This window comes from Catharus ustulatus, chromosome 7 (assembly GCF_009819885.2).
Source record: "Catharus ustulatus isolate bCatUst1 chromosome 7, bCatUst1.pri.v2, whole genome shotgun sequence".
Classification (NCBI taxonomy): Eukaryota; Metazoa; Chordata; class Aves; order Passeriformes; family Turdidae; genus Catharus; species Catharus ustulatus.
The window spans coordinates 35897226-35917677 of record NC_046227.1 but is presented as its reverse complement, the minus strand read 5'-3'; the positions used below and the strand labels follow the sequence as shown (position 1 = coordinate 35917677).

At 37.7% G+C, this 20452-nt stretch overlaps 1 protein-coding gene across 1 annotated transcript in view; it reads right to left on the bottom strand.

The window, feature by feature from the left end:
* Positions 1-20452, bottom strand: part of ARHGAP15 (Rho GTPase activating protein 15) — a 321465-nt gene that overhangs the window by 98475 nt on the left and 202538 nt on the right. The window contains exon 11 of the mRNA XM_033064260.2: positions 5752-5829. Coding sequence (XP_032920151.1) covers positions 5752-5829 — 78 coding nt within the window. The remainder of the gene's footprint in view (positions 1-5751; positions 5830-20452) is intronic.

Below are 20452 nucleotides of genomic sequence, written 5' to 3'. Positions count from 1 at the left end.
AAAAAGTAAACCCCAAAATCCAACAAACTACCATGCCACAACCTCCAAAAAAGCCTATGGGTAATAAAGAAGCAGTGATTTTACCTAAAATGCCACCTATGAACAACCTCCAGAGAAGGAATATAGCACCTATAAACTCAAAACACTAGGTATGTTGAAATCCATAAAATTTCCAATTACTGCCTCAGAATTTATTGTGCACATATGGAAAATAATACTTGTAAAAGAGAAAGGGGCTTGTGCCTGGTGCTGTCAATACTGTGAAGGATGGGGTGATTATAAAGCAAATTAACAATACTTTTAAATGTGCATTCACTTATCTTTCCAATTAAATCCTTGTTAAACAACTGCACAGACAGTAATGGTGCTTCTGCAAAGCACTGATCAAGACAGTTTTATTGTAATTTTTACTCTGTAACAATTAATCAAGTAGGCATTTTCTTTATTATTAAATTATTTAGTTAATAAATATTCACAATCAGTTCACGTATTTCTAGTTCAAACTTTACTCTTAATTTTTTCCCTAAACTGAATCATATCTTATTATATTCTCATAGAAGAAACAACTGAAATATTTTAATTCTTTTTTTTGCCCAAATACTTTGTTACTGTGAGGTAACAGAAGAATGAGATTAAATTCACTTTTTTTCCCCCTCAAAGTAGGAATATTTAGATATCTTTGGCTGTCCTTTTCCATGTTCCACAAGAAACACACCTCTCTGCAATAACACAATATTTAGCCACTGTAAAAATTCCCATATTTGCCCCTGCTTTGGTACATAAGTAGAGTAACAGAGCTGTAAAAACACAATCATTGACCTTTGGATGGTCTGTGGTGCCTTGCAGTTAACACACAAGGTATTCCTAATGAAATAACGGGATGCAAAGGTCATCTGCACAGCAAACACCCAGCATTTTGCAAACAAAGCTTTGGATATAAAGACAATTAGGAACTCTCTTGTATTATGCATGAACCAGCACTTGCTGAATGAACCAATAAGTACTGAAATCTGTATTTCCATGGTTAGTTTCCATGAACATGTATGCATTGGGATAGAATCCTAGTGTTTCAGCAATATGATATGAACTCTTTAAAGCTCTATGGTTTTTTTTTTTCAGTTAATTTAGTAATTTATTAAAATTGTTTGATTGACAGCCATAAAAAAGTGAGTGCCTTTCCAGCTACTGAGCAGATTAGCACAGGACACATAAAGGAGGAAGTTTCTAGTTCCAGGTGTCCCTGGCCTTCAGCACGGAGTTAATTGAGGATTGATGGGAGAGGTGTGTGGAAGCAGGACAAGGAACCTGGTTTTGCACAAAGAAGGTCCTCACCCCATTCATTAATGTGTGTCACAGTCCCCATGCACAGGGCTGGCTCAGATGGGGTTTGGAGCAGCCTGGCTGTGAAAGGAATCCCTCCTCCCTGTGGCAAGGTGATGGAAAGAAATGAGCTCTGAGGTCTCTTCCAACCCAAACCATCCTGAGATTCTATAATCAGCACAATGGTTTCGACCAAAGCAGAGAAAAATTCACTTTTACTTACAAATTCTGATGGATGAAAAGTCTTCCCTTTCTTTTGTTTTTCTTTTCCAGGTTCTTTTTGCTCCAGCCCTGCCATGTTTTGCTGTTGCAAAGCACCTCCCCCTGTCCTCAGGCTGATGGAGTGGTGCCTTCATGGCTCTGAGCAGCCCCATCTGGGGCCCATGTCAGACCCTCCCTGGGGGTTTGGGCCAGAACAAGGGATCTTTTCAGCAGTACCTCATGCCCTGGAACTGCCAGCACCCCTTACACGGCTTAACAGACCCATAAATGTTATTTTATCCCTTTTCCTACAGGTGTGAATTAAAAGAATCTCCTTATAAATGCGTGTAAAGGATTTAATTTACTAGACCTTGTGTAAAATCAGCAGAATCCTCTGAACACCTTCTATGTTTCTGTTTGGGACTTTTTGGTTTTTTGGGGTTTTTTTGTGGGTTTCTTTTTTGGTTGGTTTTTTTTTTAATTTTTATTTTAACATTTCCACTTTTAGGCAGGACGAATTATATGGGAATCATGAGAGGAACAGGTATCTCTGTTTAATACCTTCAGTTATTATAGAAGTCTTTAGGTGCTCAGCCAGAAATATTGACTGCTTGGTGGCTTAGTTTCTAAGCCCCAAATTTTTCAGTGCTAGTAGACTAAGAAAAGTACGAATTTCCTGATGTCAGTTTGGTACAAGCAGCTTCTACTGCCTTGATTCAGTGATTTGAAAAATGATGACTTAGAGTTTTGAAAGTGCTGAGAGATGTTATAGCCCAGTCCTCTTATGATCAACTGATCTTTTCAGCTCTTAATGGGAAAATAAATCATAGATAAAAGATAATCCTGTTGCACAGAAGCAAAAAAGGTGTGATATCAATAGACTTTTATAGGAAAAAGAAAACTCTGTGAGAGGTTTAAAGTAAATAAGGTAGTTTGTTCTGCTGCTGCTCATGTTGGCAAGGCCAAAACTCTCTTCAGGAGCTGCCTACCTCAAGAAATGACAACAAAATCTAAAATATGTTCAGAGAATTTAAAAACATATCAGGTTTTCTTGGTGTTTTTTTTTTTTTTTTTTAATTGCAAATACCTTTTAATCCCCAAAAATCTGGAATGTCAAGAGTTTTTTTATATTTTTACTGTTCTTATGTCTTTAATGATAAAACTGTCAACTTTTAGTTTCTTTTTCTTTCATAGTCACCAGTTCTCTCATTTAATTTTTGATGCTGCAGATGACATTAACAGTATAGGAAAAGGAGCCAAATAAAGCTTTGCTATATTCTAATTAATGATTATTCTAATAAAAAAAACTTTGGTATGGCAGCCAGCCTAGAATGCCCATATTATTTATATCCTCTAAATGTAGGTGTAACACAATGGTAAAGCAAGGAGGAAGAAAGAACCCAATGAGTATTTGGCCTGTAGAAGAACTGATTGCAGTCAATCTCTGCAATGCAAATAGGCTTTGAAAGAACATTTGTTTGCATTTATAATTAAATTAAAGTTTAACTAAAAAAAATAATAATAATAAAAAGGTCACTATGGCAAAATCATATATATAAATACTGCTTTCCCACTGTTAATTACCAAAAAATGAAGGTACAGGGATTGACCTGAGGAGTTCACAATAATTACTGAGGGATGGGGATGTGTGGACAGTGAGTTGTTGACCATCATCCCACTGCAGAGCTTCAGGGGAATGGGAAAAAAGAAGGTTGGGAGCACATAGTAGTTTTGCTGGTAACTTTTTTCCTTCATGAAGCCGTCTGAAACTGCTGCTGACCTCAGCACCTAATTGACAAGGAACACCAGGCTCTGGGACACGTTGGGTGGAGAATGTTCTCCCAAGCACACCATAAATAAATCCTGTTTTCCTCATCTCCCTGCAGCATTTCCCAGGTACACCATGACTCAGTGGGCTCTTTCCTGCCTGCACAGAAAAAGGATCTTATTTACACTACTGAAGCAGTGGCTGGCTATCCTTGGTGTCCGTGTTCCTTCTGGAATGTTGTGATTAAAAATTAATGGATTATTCTTTGGGAGCTACAATGCTCAGGTCTTCCACTTGCCTTGAGGACTGCTAAGTGGCATTAGGATTTACCTAAATCAGCATTTCTCCATGCATTTACCTGAGGAGAAACCTAAGTACAGGTCTGAATTTTTTTATAGACAGGATTGTAAAGGGAGTTTGGATAGGTTTTATCACTGCCCATCAAAAATCCACTCCATTGTGACATAAAATGAATGAATGCCCTCATTTCATCAGTAAAGACTAACATAAGAAACAGTGATTATCATAACTGATAAGATGATGACATAGTTCTCCAGAGGCATTAGTTTTCTTTGAATTTCCTTTGGTCACTCAGTTGACAGATTTTTTTGCACATGCCTTAAGTAACCAGTGCCAGAATGACTTTAATGTACTATTAACTCTACTGATAGTTTTTCATTTTTCACAGTGGTATAAACCAGAAGAAAAAGGTGTCTGGTCCCTCTCTGCTGCAAAAAGCCAGCTTAGACTTCTGTCTAGCTTTACAGTATCAGCCCATCTGTTTTAGGTGAAAACTTGAGCAGTAAAGTTAACCTCAAGTATGTTAACCTTTGGATGCCACGAGACATGACAGACAGGACCATTATTTTTATGGTACAGTATTTTCCTGAGCAAAGAGTTCAGTCAGTGAAGAAGGATAGAAAATCCCATTTTTGCCTGTGTGTCTCCAAACAAAATACAGCTTACAGTCATTTGAAAGCCAAGGCAGGCTTCATTATCGATACACAAATACCCAACAACTATAAATTTAAGAGACCCTAAGTAATGAATCAAAACTCTGATGCTGATTGGTAAATGATGATTTATTCAGTCTTGTTGAATTTACTGATATAAATACTGATTCCTTACAAACCAGAGTTCACCCTCCAGTTTCATCTGAAGACAAGACTGATCTGGAATAGCTGAGGAGGTGGCAAACACCTACTGATCCCCTGAAACTTTCCCTAGAGATGCAAATGGAGGCTTGAAGGTGGGAATATTTTTACATCTCTCCTATCTCTCAATTTCATGAGAATATTTGAGTCAAAAGTCTTAGTTTATGTATAGTACCAATCTAATTGAGGAAGTTGTTCTCCAACAGCTATCACCCTCACACAGAGCACACAATATTTAGCAGTTCTGGTAATAGTCTCCAGGTAACTTATAAAAAGATCATAAAAAGTAGGACAAAAAATGTTGCAGCAGCTTCACATTTATACTTGATTAATTCAAAATTGTATAAGGTTTAAAATGCAATTTAAGATTTGGTATTTAAGATTTGGTATTTTCCTGATTCCTGAGAAACTTGATTTTATTTTCATGTTAAGTAGTATCATGAGGTTCACTATTACTGATGATATTTGCTAAGATTTTAAATGCGAGGAGAGTTATTCTTTGGTAAGAGTAGTAAACTATTTGGAGATAAATTTATTTGTCATTCATCCTTATTAGTTCTCAATATCATCTTCCACACCTGCAGCAGGATCTACTCATCAATGTTAGATTTCTTTAGGCCACATCAGTGAAAAGTGTGCTGTTGTATTTGTGGAAATGTGTTCATTATAGACAGAATCTGTGGAAATATGTTCAGCAAATATGTACAGGATGGTTCTAATTCTGGTTAGCAGGTCCCCAAAATATTCATCTTTCCTCTTTCGTTTTCTGGGGTCAAATCTTTGTGTTTTCAAAATCAGTGGTAAATCTTCCACTGACTTTGGCAGAGTCAGTACTCCATTTTTAGTATTTCCTTTTAAGTTCTTTTCAGCACCTTTTTCTCTTTCACTGGTTTCCTTTGGATCCCTGCTCTACTTTTGGTTTTGTTTAACTTTCAACATCCAAACAATCTGCTATTTTTCCTTTTAATCTTTTTCTTTCCCCCTCACTTTGATTCCTTGGTTTCTACATATGCTTTGCTTTTTGCCACCTTATTTCACATCTCCATTTCCTCCCGTATTTTTAGATTTGTTTGTTGTTTGTTTCTCATCTCAAGTTTAACTACTATTTTCCTCTGCTTACTCTGCTCTTTTTCCTCTCTCCTAGCTGACATTTCCCTCTGTGCAATATCTTTCTACCTTCCCTTTCCTCTCTTTTCCAAAACAGGGCTCATCATTCCATGCCACTAATGTATAGCAGATTCTGAAATACTGTCATCTGAGACAGTTAAGTACTAAACAAAACATTACCAGGGTGGAGGAATCACTTACCCTGATTGACAACAAATCGTAACTTCTGTATTGTTGCCAGATTGCCGCTAACTCTGTATATTCCATCAACATCTAGACCTGAAAAAGAAACACATATTTCATTTTAGATCATGGAAGTATTTTTCTTTGTACGTCTGTCAGGAAGAAAGAGGCACTCTCACGAGTATGAGGAAGAGCAGCGCAGCGAGTGACTGAAAAATAATCCACCTGACAACAACTGAAGTGCCTCCTCACTGATTAAAGCAACTATGAAAAATAAAAGTGGGAGATTAACTTAAGTGAATACAAAACACCTAGCTATAATTATCTTGTAATTCTGTCAGCAGAATACTGCTCTGCAAGGGGCTTTGAGTGTGACAGGAGAGCAAGGGGTAATTGGCTCGTGGGGAAGGGCTGCTTGGGACAGGCTGTGCCAGCCCTGCTTGAACGTGGATGTTTGTATTAATAGTGCCAGGGAAACTTCTCTGTCTGGGCTCTGGGCTTTTCAGACATGAATTCCTGAGGCTGTGACCTTTCTGAAAATAAAGCACTGAGGTGCCCACCCTGAAATCATGACTTGTGTGAGACTCCACACAACTATCATTTCTCTACTATATTCTTCATAGCGGCTCAGACAGGTTTGAGGATGAAATTAAATATCCCAAGTAGCATATGCCCTGGAGTACATTTCTTCATTGATATAGGCCATTCTTTTCAAGGACAACCTGACAGTCTTGTTTCTCCCTGCATATCTACTCAAGGTTTATCTTCTAGGTGAAACTAGATGTCATACTCCCTTTTGTGACATATTATCTCCTACAGCAAGCTCTGCTGATATGAGTGTTTAAAATAGCACTTCCAGCCCCTGTTGCATAGCTGTAGCATTTCAAAGCACATGGGAACTGCTCTCCTTTCCGGGAGAATTTGCTGAGGTGCAACACCAACCCAATCCTAGTGCCTGAAAATCGAACCCATGAAAACATACATTGTCATTTCACATTTAAAACTTGCAAGTACATAAGAAGCCAAGGGAAGCTACACAAATCAGTTTTTTTAAAAGGCTACTTATCCCTTGGAACACAAGTTTTAATTAGGTTTTGGCAAGCAGTTTCAGAGAAAGCCTTTCTCTTGGAAAACGCTAATTTGTCAAACCCAAAAATTTTCAGGAAACACTCCCTGACAATGTATCTAGGGGAAATAGCTTTCCAGTTTGAGGTGAAGGGAAAGGAAATCTGAAGGTATAGGTAAGAGTAAAAACAAATGGGAAAGCCCAGAAGCCCAACTGTGATAACAGTTAAAGAAGAAGAAGCTGAGGTTCAAGTCTTTATTGTCTCTTGCACCATGGCACATGAGTGGACTCAAGTGTTTGGATGCATTTCTCAATGATGTAGAAATATTTGAAAAACTTACTTTTCCTTTTGATGCAGACTGACATCAGGTAAAATATTGTGTGTGTTTGCATGCTTGTTTTGTCTCTTCACAAAACACATTTCTCGTTTTGTGTCTCTGCAGCCAGGAACATCCCAATTTGGTTTGCATTTAAAAACTTACTTTTAAAATTAATTATAATTTATTTTTCTGGTTATTGATAATAATTGTGTATTTTATTGGATAGTTTTCTACCCTGAACTTGTGGATATCCTGCAACAATACTGAGAGTGATGATTCATTTCAGGAACATCTCTCCTCTGGTTACAGAGGGATAAAGAAAAAGTTTATTTAAGAGAAATCAGAAAGGATTTAGTAATCAAAAAATCTTGGAAATTATCCATCTGCTGGATATATAACATATGAGCAAATGGAAATTACTAAAATGTTTAAGTAATGCAATTCTAACCTAAATCTGAAGAGTCTAATTCTGTTTCAGTAAGGGGAGAGTGAAAGACTAATTCCCAGCATAGGACTGTGGGACTCCCGTGGTAGAGGATCAAGAATTGCATCACGTAAATTAAAGTCTAAACCAGAAATTAAAAAAGAAAAATAAATCAAACTAACAAACAGGCAAGCCACCAGACAGAATGCTAACTTTTGTTTGGATCTAACTCAGTTCAGTTCTTAACCTCATTGGTTATGTGGGAGTGAAAACAATCCATGTCACTTTGGGTGAAGTAGTCTCACATTAAGAGCATCAATTTGGAACCTGCATAAGTCACCCAGATCAAGTGAAAATGAACAAGCTGTGTTGTAAATTCGTGGCTGTTACATCTTGCAACATGATCTGGAGTACACAAGTGCATTATTATTGTTAATAAATTAATTTTGGTCCAGTAATGAGGTTTGATTAGCATTTTATTTGGGCACTATACAATACGGCAGAGAAAAAAAAAATAGAAAAAAAATCAAGCCGATTATAACATTCACGTGCCATCAACTTTCTGCTCCAATAGCTTTGAAAGTTAAGCCAAACCAAACCAATGCAAATTGGTGGATTTGGACATCCTTTTCATGACCACATTATCTTTGCTGGATTGTTAACAACTTATTTTGGAAATCCAATTAGGCACAAAGGAGAATGGCAGAGAAAGAGAGAGAAAAAAGTGTATTTCATAGGTTTTATATCCTGATTCTATGAAGAATTTTCAAAGCAAATTCACTTTTAAGGGTAGCTCCATCAAGAATGAACAGCAGGCTATAAATACTTAGGGAACAAGATGAAACAAAAGCATTGCCCAGTTTCCTATCTGGTGCTGGAGTTTAAGTATAGTGGTAAAGGAACTTTCAAGAAAAAAAATTCATAGTAATAAAGTCAACTTTAGTTCACTATAGGATGGGGTTTATCAGGGAAGAATCACTGGATTTTGCCCTAAAGGAGAACAAGTATTTTATTTGCTTTGTATTCCAGTCTCCAACTCTGTTTCTGTTTGTTTTAATGAGGAACCTGAGAACAGGATGGACCCACAATTAGAAATTATAGCCAAAAGCACGATAATGACTTCCACACTAAATTTTGTAATGATATGAGAAATGTAGAAAAGGTCTTACTCAGGAATGCATCAGTTCAGCTGCCAAACTATAGCAAATTTTAACTATTTTATTTTAAAAAATTACACAGGTGCTCCTGATGAGAAATTTAAAAGGCAACTGGGCTCAGACTTGGCTGAGATTCACAAGTAGCAATGAAAGTTATAGTCACTCTGCACTGCACGAGGGATGGTAGAAGAATATTTATTTAAAGCATTTCTTGCACTCCTGTCCAAAATGAAGTAACAAAGAATGCAGGCCAATATCAGATCTAGGACCAGTTTAAGCTGGAACTAGGTACTGCAGGGAAATACTAACAGACAAAAGAAAATTAGAGTTTAGATGATATATTTATTTAAAAAAATGTTTTAAAATACTAGATTTCAGTATTGATTGAGGTAGTCCAGGTGATTTATGAACTGTCTGAAGTTAAATGTTCTCACTAACTCATTTCTGTTGCATATAAAAAAAAAATATCCCTCTTCCAAATCACACTGGATTCTGTCTAATCCTAATCTCTATTTGGTAATATCTTCAAACTGAAAATAAAAATAACTTCTCTATGTGCAAGGAGAAAGGGGTGGTGGTATTCAGAAATTTCTCTGGTTTTTAACAAGATTTAGAATTTAAAACATACAATTTCAAACAGCACTAGGTAACTTCCTGCGTGGAAACCCATGGAACTTTCACAATTAATGTATCCTGAAATAGGTGTGGTCCCCAGGCCTGTTTTGTAAAAGAAACCATCGTGCTGGATTCAACAACAAAGTGAAGTACAAACTTGAAGAAAGGCATTCTTTAGTTAGTCCTTTCATTTAAAATCAGTTATGTTCAGGGCAGAACTATTGTATTTCAAAGGAGCCTATTATGCCTTCCCATAAACAGAAAGATCATACGTTTTAAAACTAAAGTATCATTATGCAATCAAGCTGTTGTATTATAAACTATTTTGTGGGCTCAGATGCCCAGGGCTATCTTTACAAATATTTAAGAGGTCATTATCAGGGTATGTTCTCCCTAAAACTATAATTCTTTCCTTGTGTTTTCATATGCATCTTACCATAAATATCTGATTTATAAACATTTTTTTTTTAAGTTTACTGAGGGCACAAAAAGTGAGACAAGAAATCATTTAAAGAAAAAGAAATAAGTGAATGCAGGAAATACATCCACGTCACAATAACGTGATGAGAAAAACAAAACAAAGTGCAGCAAAAAGAAAATTTCACAAAAGGATCAATATGTGTATTCCAGTAGAAGGAAAATCATGAAGGCTAGCAAACTAAACACTAAAATTTGACATTAAAATACTGTATCTCCATAGGGTGACAAAATGTACCCATAGTTTCAGGTGAATGTGTGAGCAAAAATAACATTTTTTGTCTGATGCCGTGGAAATCAGAGGTGAAAATGATGAAAACCATGTAGAAAATGTGAGCTACACACCAGAAAGTGTTTCTGAAATCCCTGTTTGCTTTTTGGTGTGGCAGAGGGTGGGGCTGTACATGCCCAATGCCCCTGGAGCAGAGCTGGGGGCTGGCACTGGGGTTGACTCTGCTCTGATGGGACAAAGCTGCTGTTTTGATCACCAAAACTGCCCCTTTCTTGTTCTCCTCCCAGCAGATTGTCACACTTTTGAGGATTAAAATGCCCCAGAAACATATCAGCAGCACATCATCATTTGATGGAGAAGCAGGTCCATCCCCTGTCCAGAGAGAGTACCTGGCTACCATGGAAAAGGTGCCATAAAAATGTCATGTTAGATACTGCCACCAGACAGAGGATAAACAGGCCTAGGAGATCAAAGGGTGCATGATATTGGAAGTCAATCTGAAGGACAAAAAAATAACCACTGTTGTAAAAAGCATCCATTTCCATTGGTGGCCACGATGTGTTTGTACCTCACATTTGGAAACAAAATACAGAGAAATATTTGGAAATGACTAAGGCTGAAGAGTTACTCTGATACTGTAAAAGCAGTAAGAGTGATGCTCTTGGAGACTGGCTAGACTGACCTCAGTCACAGACAGTCTACTTAAATAATTAATTCAGGACACTATGAACAAATAATTCATAACAAAATATCATTAATCCCAAACAACACGGTTTCATGGAAATCAGGGCTTTGTCTAGCAAACTTACTGCATTTTTGGATGGAACTGAGTATTTGACAGGTCTGGTTGGTGAAGGCAGTGGTGTTGAAATAGTGTTTGGCTTTCCATGCTGCTTTGACTTAGTACCACACGACATTTTGATTAAAGCACTTGCATTCTATAGAATTAACAGGGCATATATTACATGGATTAAAAACTGGCTGGGTGACAGACCTCAAAATGTGGAAGTTAATGGGAGATATCAGTTAGCAAGGTCAGAACTGGCACAGCTCTCAAGAGCAGAGCTCTCATCCAGTGCCACCTAATACCTCTATCAGAGATGGGACAATGAGAGAAAAAAATTCCCTTGGCAAAACAAGCAGATGACACAAAGGTCAGGGAGATATTAAATGATGACAAGGACAGGTAAAGTTACAGAAGATCTGAACTACTACCTTAAACAGCCACAGTCTGGCAAAATCAGGTTTAGTATGGAGAAACACAAGGTACATCCAGCACTCTGGATTTAGGCTACAAAGGACTTGAGGTTTATTTTAAATAAAGAGCTGAACATGATCTCTGAGCTCAGTGCTACAACAAACAGGACTAAAGTAATCCCTTGAATTATAGAGGAGTATCAAAGAAGCAGGGATGAGATTGAACCTCTTCATGGGCTACAAATAGGATCTGTAGTAAAGCACTGGACTTGATAGCAAACCAAATAACATGAAATATAAAAGAAAAGCTTTGTTGCTTCCTATTAAAGAGAGGACGGAGAAAGGTCCTCTCCACCTGTACATTTGAAGGCACTGGACTTCCTTCCAGCACTGCCCAACTGCAGGACCTGTGGCAGCAAGCCTGAATTAAAGGCAGCATAACAAAATTTTCTTTTTTCCTATGATGAGTAGAAATCAAACACTGCTTTAGAATTCAGTAAAGACAGAGATAGTGGGGGAAAGAAAGGAGAGGGAATATTGTACTATTCCTTAAAAGGCTATGAAACGGCTCTATTGGAGGTGTCTGACATGAGATTTGGTGAATATCTTTAGGAAATTAGCTGAAAAGAAATAATTCTATGTTTGACTGCAATAATATCAAGAAGATGAGGGGCATTCCTACATAAAAAGAGAATCTCATTTTTTCTTGCAGTAATAACTCGAAGATGCAATGAAAGGAGAAAAGCTTGACTAAGATCTTATTGTTTTCAAGACCCTATAGAAACTGTTTAATGGAAGCAATTAAAACACTGAATATGAGCATTACATACTGAGAATGAGTAACAAGTGAATATGATGGAGGATATACCTCATTCTGTTTCATATGACTCGATGGTAGAGTTTCCACTCAGATATTTATACACAAATAAATAAGGGCAGTGAGAGTACAAAGCAAGTGTAATTTAAATGAGCACACAGTTCACTGCTACACAGGGCTGCTGTTTAATGCCCAAATCAAGCTTGCTCTGCCTCTGTCGTCTTCTCTATTGTGCTGTGCTTTGACATTCAAGAAGTTTATGGTTTAAAAGCCCCAGGAACAACAAGACTTCCTCAGGAGGCTGCCTGTAATAAGAAACTAAACTAAGCTTTGAGACTATTTGTTTTGAATGAAGCCGTCGAACACGCAGTGTGCTCACTGTAATTTTGCCCTTACCCCCAATATATACTTTTGCCATTCTGCTAGTCCCACTTCTTGCAGCTAAACAAAGTGACCTCATTGCTTTCCACTGTATTTTCTTTTAAACATTGGCTGGGATGATTGAGATTCAGGAATGTGGGAAAATGGATTCCCAAGCCACGTCCATCCCCTTTAATTCTGAGCTGTAATTTTTGGCTTGGCTTGAATCACAGTCATCACATTTCAGTCTGAATCTCTCTGTAAAGTGATCTTTCTTAAACATTTCTTTCACTCATCATGGGATCAGAAACAAAGCCATTCTAGTCTTTCAGCGAAACACTTACAAACGTCTTTTTACAGCGACTCACAAGAGCTGAATTTCCTTTAAAAATGTTTGAAAAAGAGGAGGTTTTCATTGCCTGATTGTCCTCTTTGTGAATCTTGTCATCTGTATGCCATGAGCTACAGCTATTTTAATCTGTTTTTGTTTGCAATCCATTTGGTGTCCGCCCAAGAAAATGCAGGTGATTCTAATTAACTTACTGCTGAAGATGTGGAAAAATCTCAATTGTGCGACAGAGAATTATACACTTAAAACCTTCCCTCTATTATTTATAACAGCTTATTAATGAAAATGATTACATGAATACATTTACCACCTGATTCATCTTTGTTCACTTTTTAAATCAACAAGGTTTATGCTAAAGGGGAAAAATGCCTACCAAATACAGACCTCAAGTACACACATCAGCTTGCTGCTTTAAATGGAATGGCAGTTTAAAAGAAAATAACATTGTCTTCATGCAATGCAGTATAATATCTGAAATTGCCAAATGTTTGGAAGTAGCTGTTCTCTCTCTGTAACACATTAGTGTTTAATTTTGGGAATGCTTATTCTCTGTTTTGTTTACATGTTTTGTTTTCTCTTTTAATACCTCCTTCACCATTCCTATTCCCTTTCATCTGCTGCAGTTACTGCTTCTCATGTACGGGTTAGGAGATCCACTCTGACCAATCCTTAATTCATCTGAACTAAAATAAGATTTCTTTGGTTTTCTGCTACTTTATCAAGTACAATTCTTTTCCTGCTAACCAAGAGTGATTGAGGGTGGTGAGGCTCTGGAATGGGTTGCTCAGAGAAGCTGTGGATGCCCTGTCCCTGGAAATGTTCATACTGGGATAGTGAAAGGTGTCCCTGCCCATGGCAGGGGTGGAATGAGATGATTTTTAAAGGTCCCTTCCAGTGCAAATAATTCTAGGATTTTATATTAAAATCAGTGGATGCTACCTGTATTGAGCATTTTCTGCTAGGTACAGCTAGTTTACCACCTTCCATTTCTATTATTCTGTGCCACACTCTGATAGTCTAATTTGAATGTGATGACAATATGGATAATGCTGTTTATTTTGGGAAGGATGAAAGCCTGAATAAAGGTTATCATTTTAGGAGAAGCTGACGATGGAAAAACTCATCCACTGTGTGACATGATCAGAACAGCTGGGGATGCAATGTGGAGGGTGGGGGAGAAGAGAGCCAAGGTATTTTGTATGTTCAAGAAATATATACAACATTGCCATTTCTTATATCCCAGCTGTGCCTGTTAACTTCTGGAAACATGTAGAGCTCAGCAATAAAGCATACTTGACTGATATTTACTGCAATGTGCATTATAAGACATTTTCTGTCACACATTATGTTCTGAAAGAGTTAAGTAACACGAAAAATACAGGCTCGAGATTATATCTGTCATGGATGAAAATACTACATTTATGCCTCATTGTAATCCATTCATTGGTTTATGTACCCCAGCCCTCCAGGGAGTGTCACAACTCCACATGATACTGCTGAGAGCTGTATTTTGCTTTTGGATTTCTGATTTAGCTGAAAGAAGTTTAAAAACACATGTAGCCTGACAACTCCCTATTGGCTATACAGCCGAGGAGGGTCAAGAGCATAAACCATTCCAGAAAAAGCCAGCTGTGACTTAGGCTCACTGTAAAGATCTGCCTCTTACAGACAGTAGCAGACAAGAAATTTATGCATTTTGCTAAATCCTCCCACTTTGGTTGAACTGTGCTTCATTAGGGGATCCATCATCACTGACATCGTGCCTGTGTTTTTTGAGCAACATCAGAACTCTAAAGGAAGTTGCACTTTGGGGGGTCCAAGGTCCTTTTAGGAGCGTGCAGAACTTCCAGTCAGGTCCACTGACACCACCAGTAGGAACTGTGGTTAAAGCTAAGGGACGGCTACAATTCTCCAAACATCCCTTGTTCCCAATGCTGATTTTAAAGAGAATTTAGTGCACAGTAGGGACAAATCTTTTTTCCTTCTTTCACAATAGTGAGAGATTAAATTAGACCTCGGTAATGTCACCTCCCCATCCTGACTAGTGCTGCTTCTTGTTGGACTTTGAGCAGTTGGAAGTGGAAGAACTGCAGCACCTTTGCTTGGCAAAGAGATTTTTTGTTCAAGTTTTTTTTTTATATATAGTAATGACTGGGATAGGAAGTTTAGGGTGGAAAAGGGATATTTAGGAAGCAAATTGAAAATCACAGACCTGCTTCTTCCAAAATTTTTTTTGGTTTTAGAGACAACAGAGGAGTCCAGATAGGGAAAACACTCTTTATAGCAGATCCATTACTTGATAACCTGACACTGTGCTCTGTCCAGCCTCAGATGTCTCAAGGTAATCTCTGTTATCTCCAGGATCAGGTCCTACTCAACTTTCCATGGACCCATCCTCCAGCCTGAGCATCCCTGGGCAGGGATGCCAAGGCAGAGTTTAACTGCTACAGCTCAACAGCAGCTGAAGAAATATCAGTGGGGCACTTGATAGCACTTGTTCTGTTGCATAGCACAGAAGGCTGGATCTGTGTCCTGCAGTTAGAAATCAGACCTGTCTGGGGACAGGAAACACAGAGGTTCTGAGTTCCTAACAGAGGAATGTGCAGAACCCTGCTCTAAAATCTGAGCTGAGGTTTTAATGTACACTTGGTAGTGGTCTTTGTTATTCACATTGTGTTGTAGGCATCTATCTTCATGGTTGTTTTTTATCTTTAAGAGGAGTAAACATTTAAAAAGTAGATTCTTTAGTCTAAGGCACGCTATCAGACACCTTTGGGTGTTGCAGTCCACGGCTGTGTGGAAAACCCCGAGGCTGTCTTGGATGATAAGTATTCACACAGCTATCCAACACCAACCCTGAATTCTTAGCATTGCATATCTGCCCAACATATAAATGCGATAACACAAAGGTGTGTGTGTGCATGTCCATACGCAGATAGCTTCTACTTTAATAGAGCCTCTCTCTGTGAACTTTGCTCACATTTCAAGACCCAATAACAGTGAAAACTGTGGGATTCCACTGAATGCCCAACCACCTTTTTTAGTGTGATAAATCTCTAGTCTAAGAAGTGGGTAAAATTTTCTTGTTTTTGCGAAATTCATATTTAGTGTTATGAAACAGTGGCATTAAGCAGCACTACAGGAAACAACAGAGACATCAATTTTAATATGACACAAACCTATTGTGTCTACATATTTTTCCACTTTAGTTTGCCATCTTAGCTGCAGGACTCTGCAGCTATATATATAGATTATTTTTCCTGTCATTTCCACTGTGTTCTCTGTCTCCAAACATATTCAAATAACTTAAAATCTTTTTTTTTCTGTCTCCATTTAAGTTGGGAAAAATTTGAGCACCAAAGCAACACTCACCAAAAGATGCAGTCAAGGTGTCTGCAGAAACCATAACACTCCTGAACTGGATTACAAAGATTGATAAGTACCAAAACTTGAGAGACTGGTGCGTCCTTCATTATTTTGGCAGAAGCAGCTCCATAGTTTTCATGCTATGGTTTGACATGCATTCCAGGATAGAATACACTAAAATAGCACAAAACTTGTAAATGAATTGCTCAGGGACTCCTCAAAAAAGTTGTTTTAAGTATAGTCTGAAAAGGAACAAATTGCTTTCTGCTTTGAAATATGCAAATAAAAAAAAACCTCAATGAAATACAAATTATATAACTAAAACATAGCTGAGACATGCAAGGAATACTTAAAAATACTGACTTCTGATAAGAAAAAAAACAGTTGCTGGCAATAAAATGCACTGGCTATCTGTTAGCTGACTTTTGGGTGAAGTAAATGCATAAATATTAATATAATTTGATATTTTCATGGAAGATAATTATTTTATAATTTAAAGCTACAGGAAGAAATTTGATTTGAATCGTTGTCTTTGTGTCTTAATGCTGACTGTGGCATGGAATGATGTAAGGAAGGTAGAAATCCAATCTCATCCCTTTCACTAGGGTTCACATAGGCCCTCTGGTATTTCTGAAGGCTTGGAAAGATGAAGTTGGCATAAAGTGCTTTCCATATCTAATTTCCTTCTTTGGTGAAAATTCCAGTAATTATTAATGACATTTACTATACAGACATCCAAGGCATTTTCAGAGTTTCTAACAGAAACTCTTGCTGTAAGCTGTGGCCTTTTGTGTTTTTAATGTATGGCATATCAGAAGACAAAAATGCAACTGAAACAGAGATAATAAAAGACACCATTGTGAACCATTTTTAGTGTGCAAATTCAGATATTTTTCAGGCATCTACATCATGAGAGTTTGAGAAGTATTTAAAAATATCATGTCTTTGCAGACACTGCTGTGAGGATAGTCCTACAGGTCACAGATCAGGGCATTAAATAAAATGTTTTGTAGCTGCTCTGGTTTAGTGCCAAAGCAGGAAAACCTGCCTGCATAAATAGCACCCTTCCAGAACCTTCCACCTCTTTGTTTGGATTCAAGTCTGGCTTTGCAATTTGTTTGGGCTGGAGAATTGGAATGGTTTTGTTTTCAGTGGTTAGAGGGGATGCTCAGCTGGTTCAAAGCTGAGTTTACAGTCTAAGTGAAAGCAGTTTTCAATAGCAGAGGATGTATCTTATCTTTCTACTAAGGTTTATTAAAACTATGTAGCACCTGATAATTTAACACCGAATGAGTGACTGCTAAATTTCCCCCTCTCTTTGTCCCTCTGTCTCACACACACAAACACAGGAATGCTTCTCGCCTGCCAAGCTGTGTGCCAAGATTTTGTTCACTTTAATCTCAATCATATGAGTTAGAGAACCATGAAACAAAGTCTCTACCAAGTATGCTGACAGATTTTTAGTTCTCGTGGCTCCACAGGGCATCACTACAAGCACATGAAGGAACTTTTCTTATTAAAGGTTTCTGAGCTGATCCGTTTTCCATTTAAGTCAACATGAGCACTATCACCATGAGGAACTCAACACTTGCTAACTGATACCATACACTCATCAAAATTATTTCAATTCTAAGTAAACAAAAAGCTGTGGCACCTCCAACACCATTGTGTGGTCACTGCTGGCACGGTGAAGCCATTTGGTGGCAGATAGTTTGGTGTTATAACATAAAACCATGTCAGCTCAGGACTGACAAATCACAGCATAAGGTTTGAAATATTGGGGGGAATTTTCCTGCAAAGGTGAAGAAAAGAGGATGGAACAACGTCTTTCTGCCTTTTGGGGACTTTGTTATCTTCTGAGTGAAGGCATTTCAGAGATGTCACCTTACCCTTGGGTTGGAGGCATCCATGGTGATTTTAAGAGCCTCAAGTGTCACCTGCTAATGGTCCATAGTCTTGGCAGTTAAACAAGTTATTCATTTTTAAATCTTGAATGAAAATCTGGGAATTTACTTTTTTTTTTTTTTTTTCCCCAAAGAGATAAAGCTTAAGGCCCTGAAACAACAAAACTTGACCCATTTCCTTAACTGTAAGGCACAACTATTGACCACAGAAGAGATCTATTCTAGTCCCTAAAGAGAAGTCTCCATCTGTCTTGGTGGACAGAGGTTTGTTTTAATAAAGCAGGAATTACAGGAAGAAATAACCTGTAGAGAATAAGCATGAGAAAGCAGTTTCTGACTGCCAATGTATTTTTCCAAAAAAGGTCAGTTATTTGAAAGGCATCATCTCTAACATCAAAAAAGGTGCATGAAAGAACCAAAGGGAGAGAGTTGAAGGAACCAAGAGGTCTGTTGTGTTATGAAACAAAATGCTCACATTTTGCTCTCATTTACATCTAGGCCCTTCCTCCCAAACCATTGTTTGAGTGAAGACAAAAGAAGTTGGTTTGCTATATAATTGGATCCATGATCTGTGTGGATCCTGATCACAATGAAACAATCTGCTGAGCCAACAGACAGAGATCTTTGAAAGACTTGTTAGTTCCCTGGGGGGTTATCATGCAGTAGCCAATTTAGGGACAATTCTGTTAGTAGGTTGCTAACCATATCAGTTTCATAATTTCAGGGGAGCCAAAAAAACCAGAGAAATCTTCTCTTAAAGAAGTGAAAGCCTTCACATAAAGCTTCCTTTTTAATCTGTCCTCCTGCTTTTCCCTCTGCCTTCCTCCTGAAGCTCTCTGTGGGTGCAATTCCTCTTACTTAGGTATCAATCCCATTAGACTGTGGTATGATATGATTAAAACATTGATGTAACACAAGCTGCTGCAGCAAATAATTGAAGTAATAAAATACAACTGCAGTTATTTGCTCTCTTGAATTGCAGGCAGAAAAAAAAAGAAGACGGGTTTTTTAAACTGACCCCATCGTGTGGCATGCGGACAGTAAAACTTCTTTTTTAGTGTGTTTTCTTTTATTGCTGTAAAACTTTTTGAAAAAATTACATTGTAGTTGTAGTAGATTTTTTTTTTATTTCTCCATAGGAAAAGTGTTTAGTTTGCATTGTGGGATTATACTTTCATAATATTTAAAAAAAATATAACTTTCTATTTAAGCAGAAAGATATTGAAAGGATCTGAAATTACACCTCTTTTCCTTTTAAAGGAACTTAATGGACTTAACTTCTATTTTTGTGTGTGTTTGTGTGTGAGTGAACATCTCTTCTAGGCCAAGATTCATTTTGTCAAGTGTTAGCCCAAAGTGTTCTATTAATGGCTGAACTGCAAAGTCTGACTAAATGGGGTTTGCAGTGGAAATCCTGCCAGCTCCTTGTCTGTGATGGCATGTGTGCTGTACCAGGGCATAGTGCCTCACAGCCTCAGCTTATTCAGGGGAAAAGAGAGGAGTTTTGTGTCTCTCTTTTTACCTTTTTCATGGCTGGGAGGTGAATACCCTTGTGTGTGAGCTTCCCTGAATCTGCCTTTGAGCAGGGGGTGAGTCAGGAGCTTCATTCTCTCTTTGGCACAGAGCAAGTAACACACACACACAGAGTCAGCTGGCTTTCAATTTCTCTGGACTTTTTGTTTCAGTGTGTACAAGTGTCAACTCCTTGATTTACAAAGTGTATTAACATTATTTTAATATCTAGAAAACGTTGTTTGATTCTTTTTTATTTCGTAGGTTAAGTGGTTTGTTTTATTTATTATGCCTATTGAACAGGATTTTATGGAAAATTCGGAAGACAAAATGCCCTGTTTCCTTCTACATGTTCGCAAATAGATATATTATACAATGCTAGAAAAAGGCAAAAGGCCAAACTCATCTCTGGTGTAATTCCAGTAAAAGCAATAAAATTACACAAGGCATGAATTTGGCCCAGGCATTGTAAATGTTACTCTGGTGCACACTGAGTGTCTGCTTGTTGTTACTGGCACGGCTTAAAATACAAATCCCCCCTATTTTTTCATAGAAATGGATACATTTCTCTGGAACAGATTAATCAATGAACCAGGTATCAGGTAACTATGACAAAGACAACAACTGGTTCAAATGCCTGCCTGTTTTATGGCTTCTTCCCTCTTCTAACCAACTTAGAGTGTCTTCTTTCAAATTTTTAAATAATTATATATTTATTCTCTGTTGTGCCTTGTCATTACAAGGCTTTTATTCCCTTTTTTTTTCTTTTTTTTTTTTTTTTTTGTCTGTTGTCTCCTTTTCTCTAATTTGTCTTGTATGCCCTTCCGTGATGTTTCCTGTTGACACTTCTTGATATTTTTCTCTAACTCAGAATGTGGCTTTCTAGCAGACACAGAGGCCCCAGAGTGAATACCCTCCAGAGC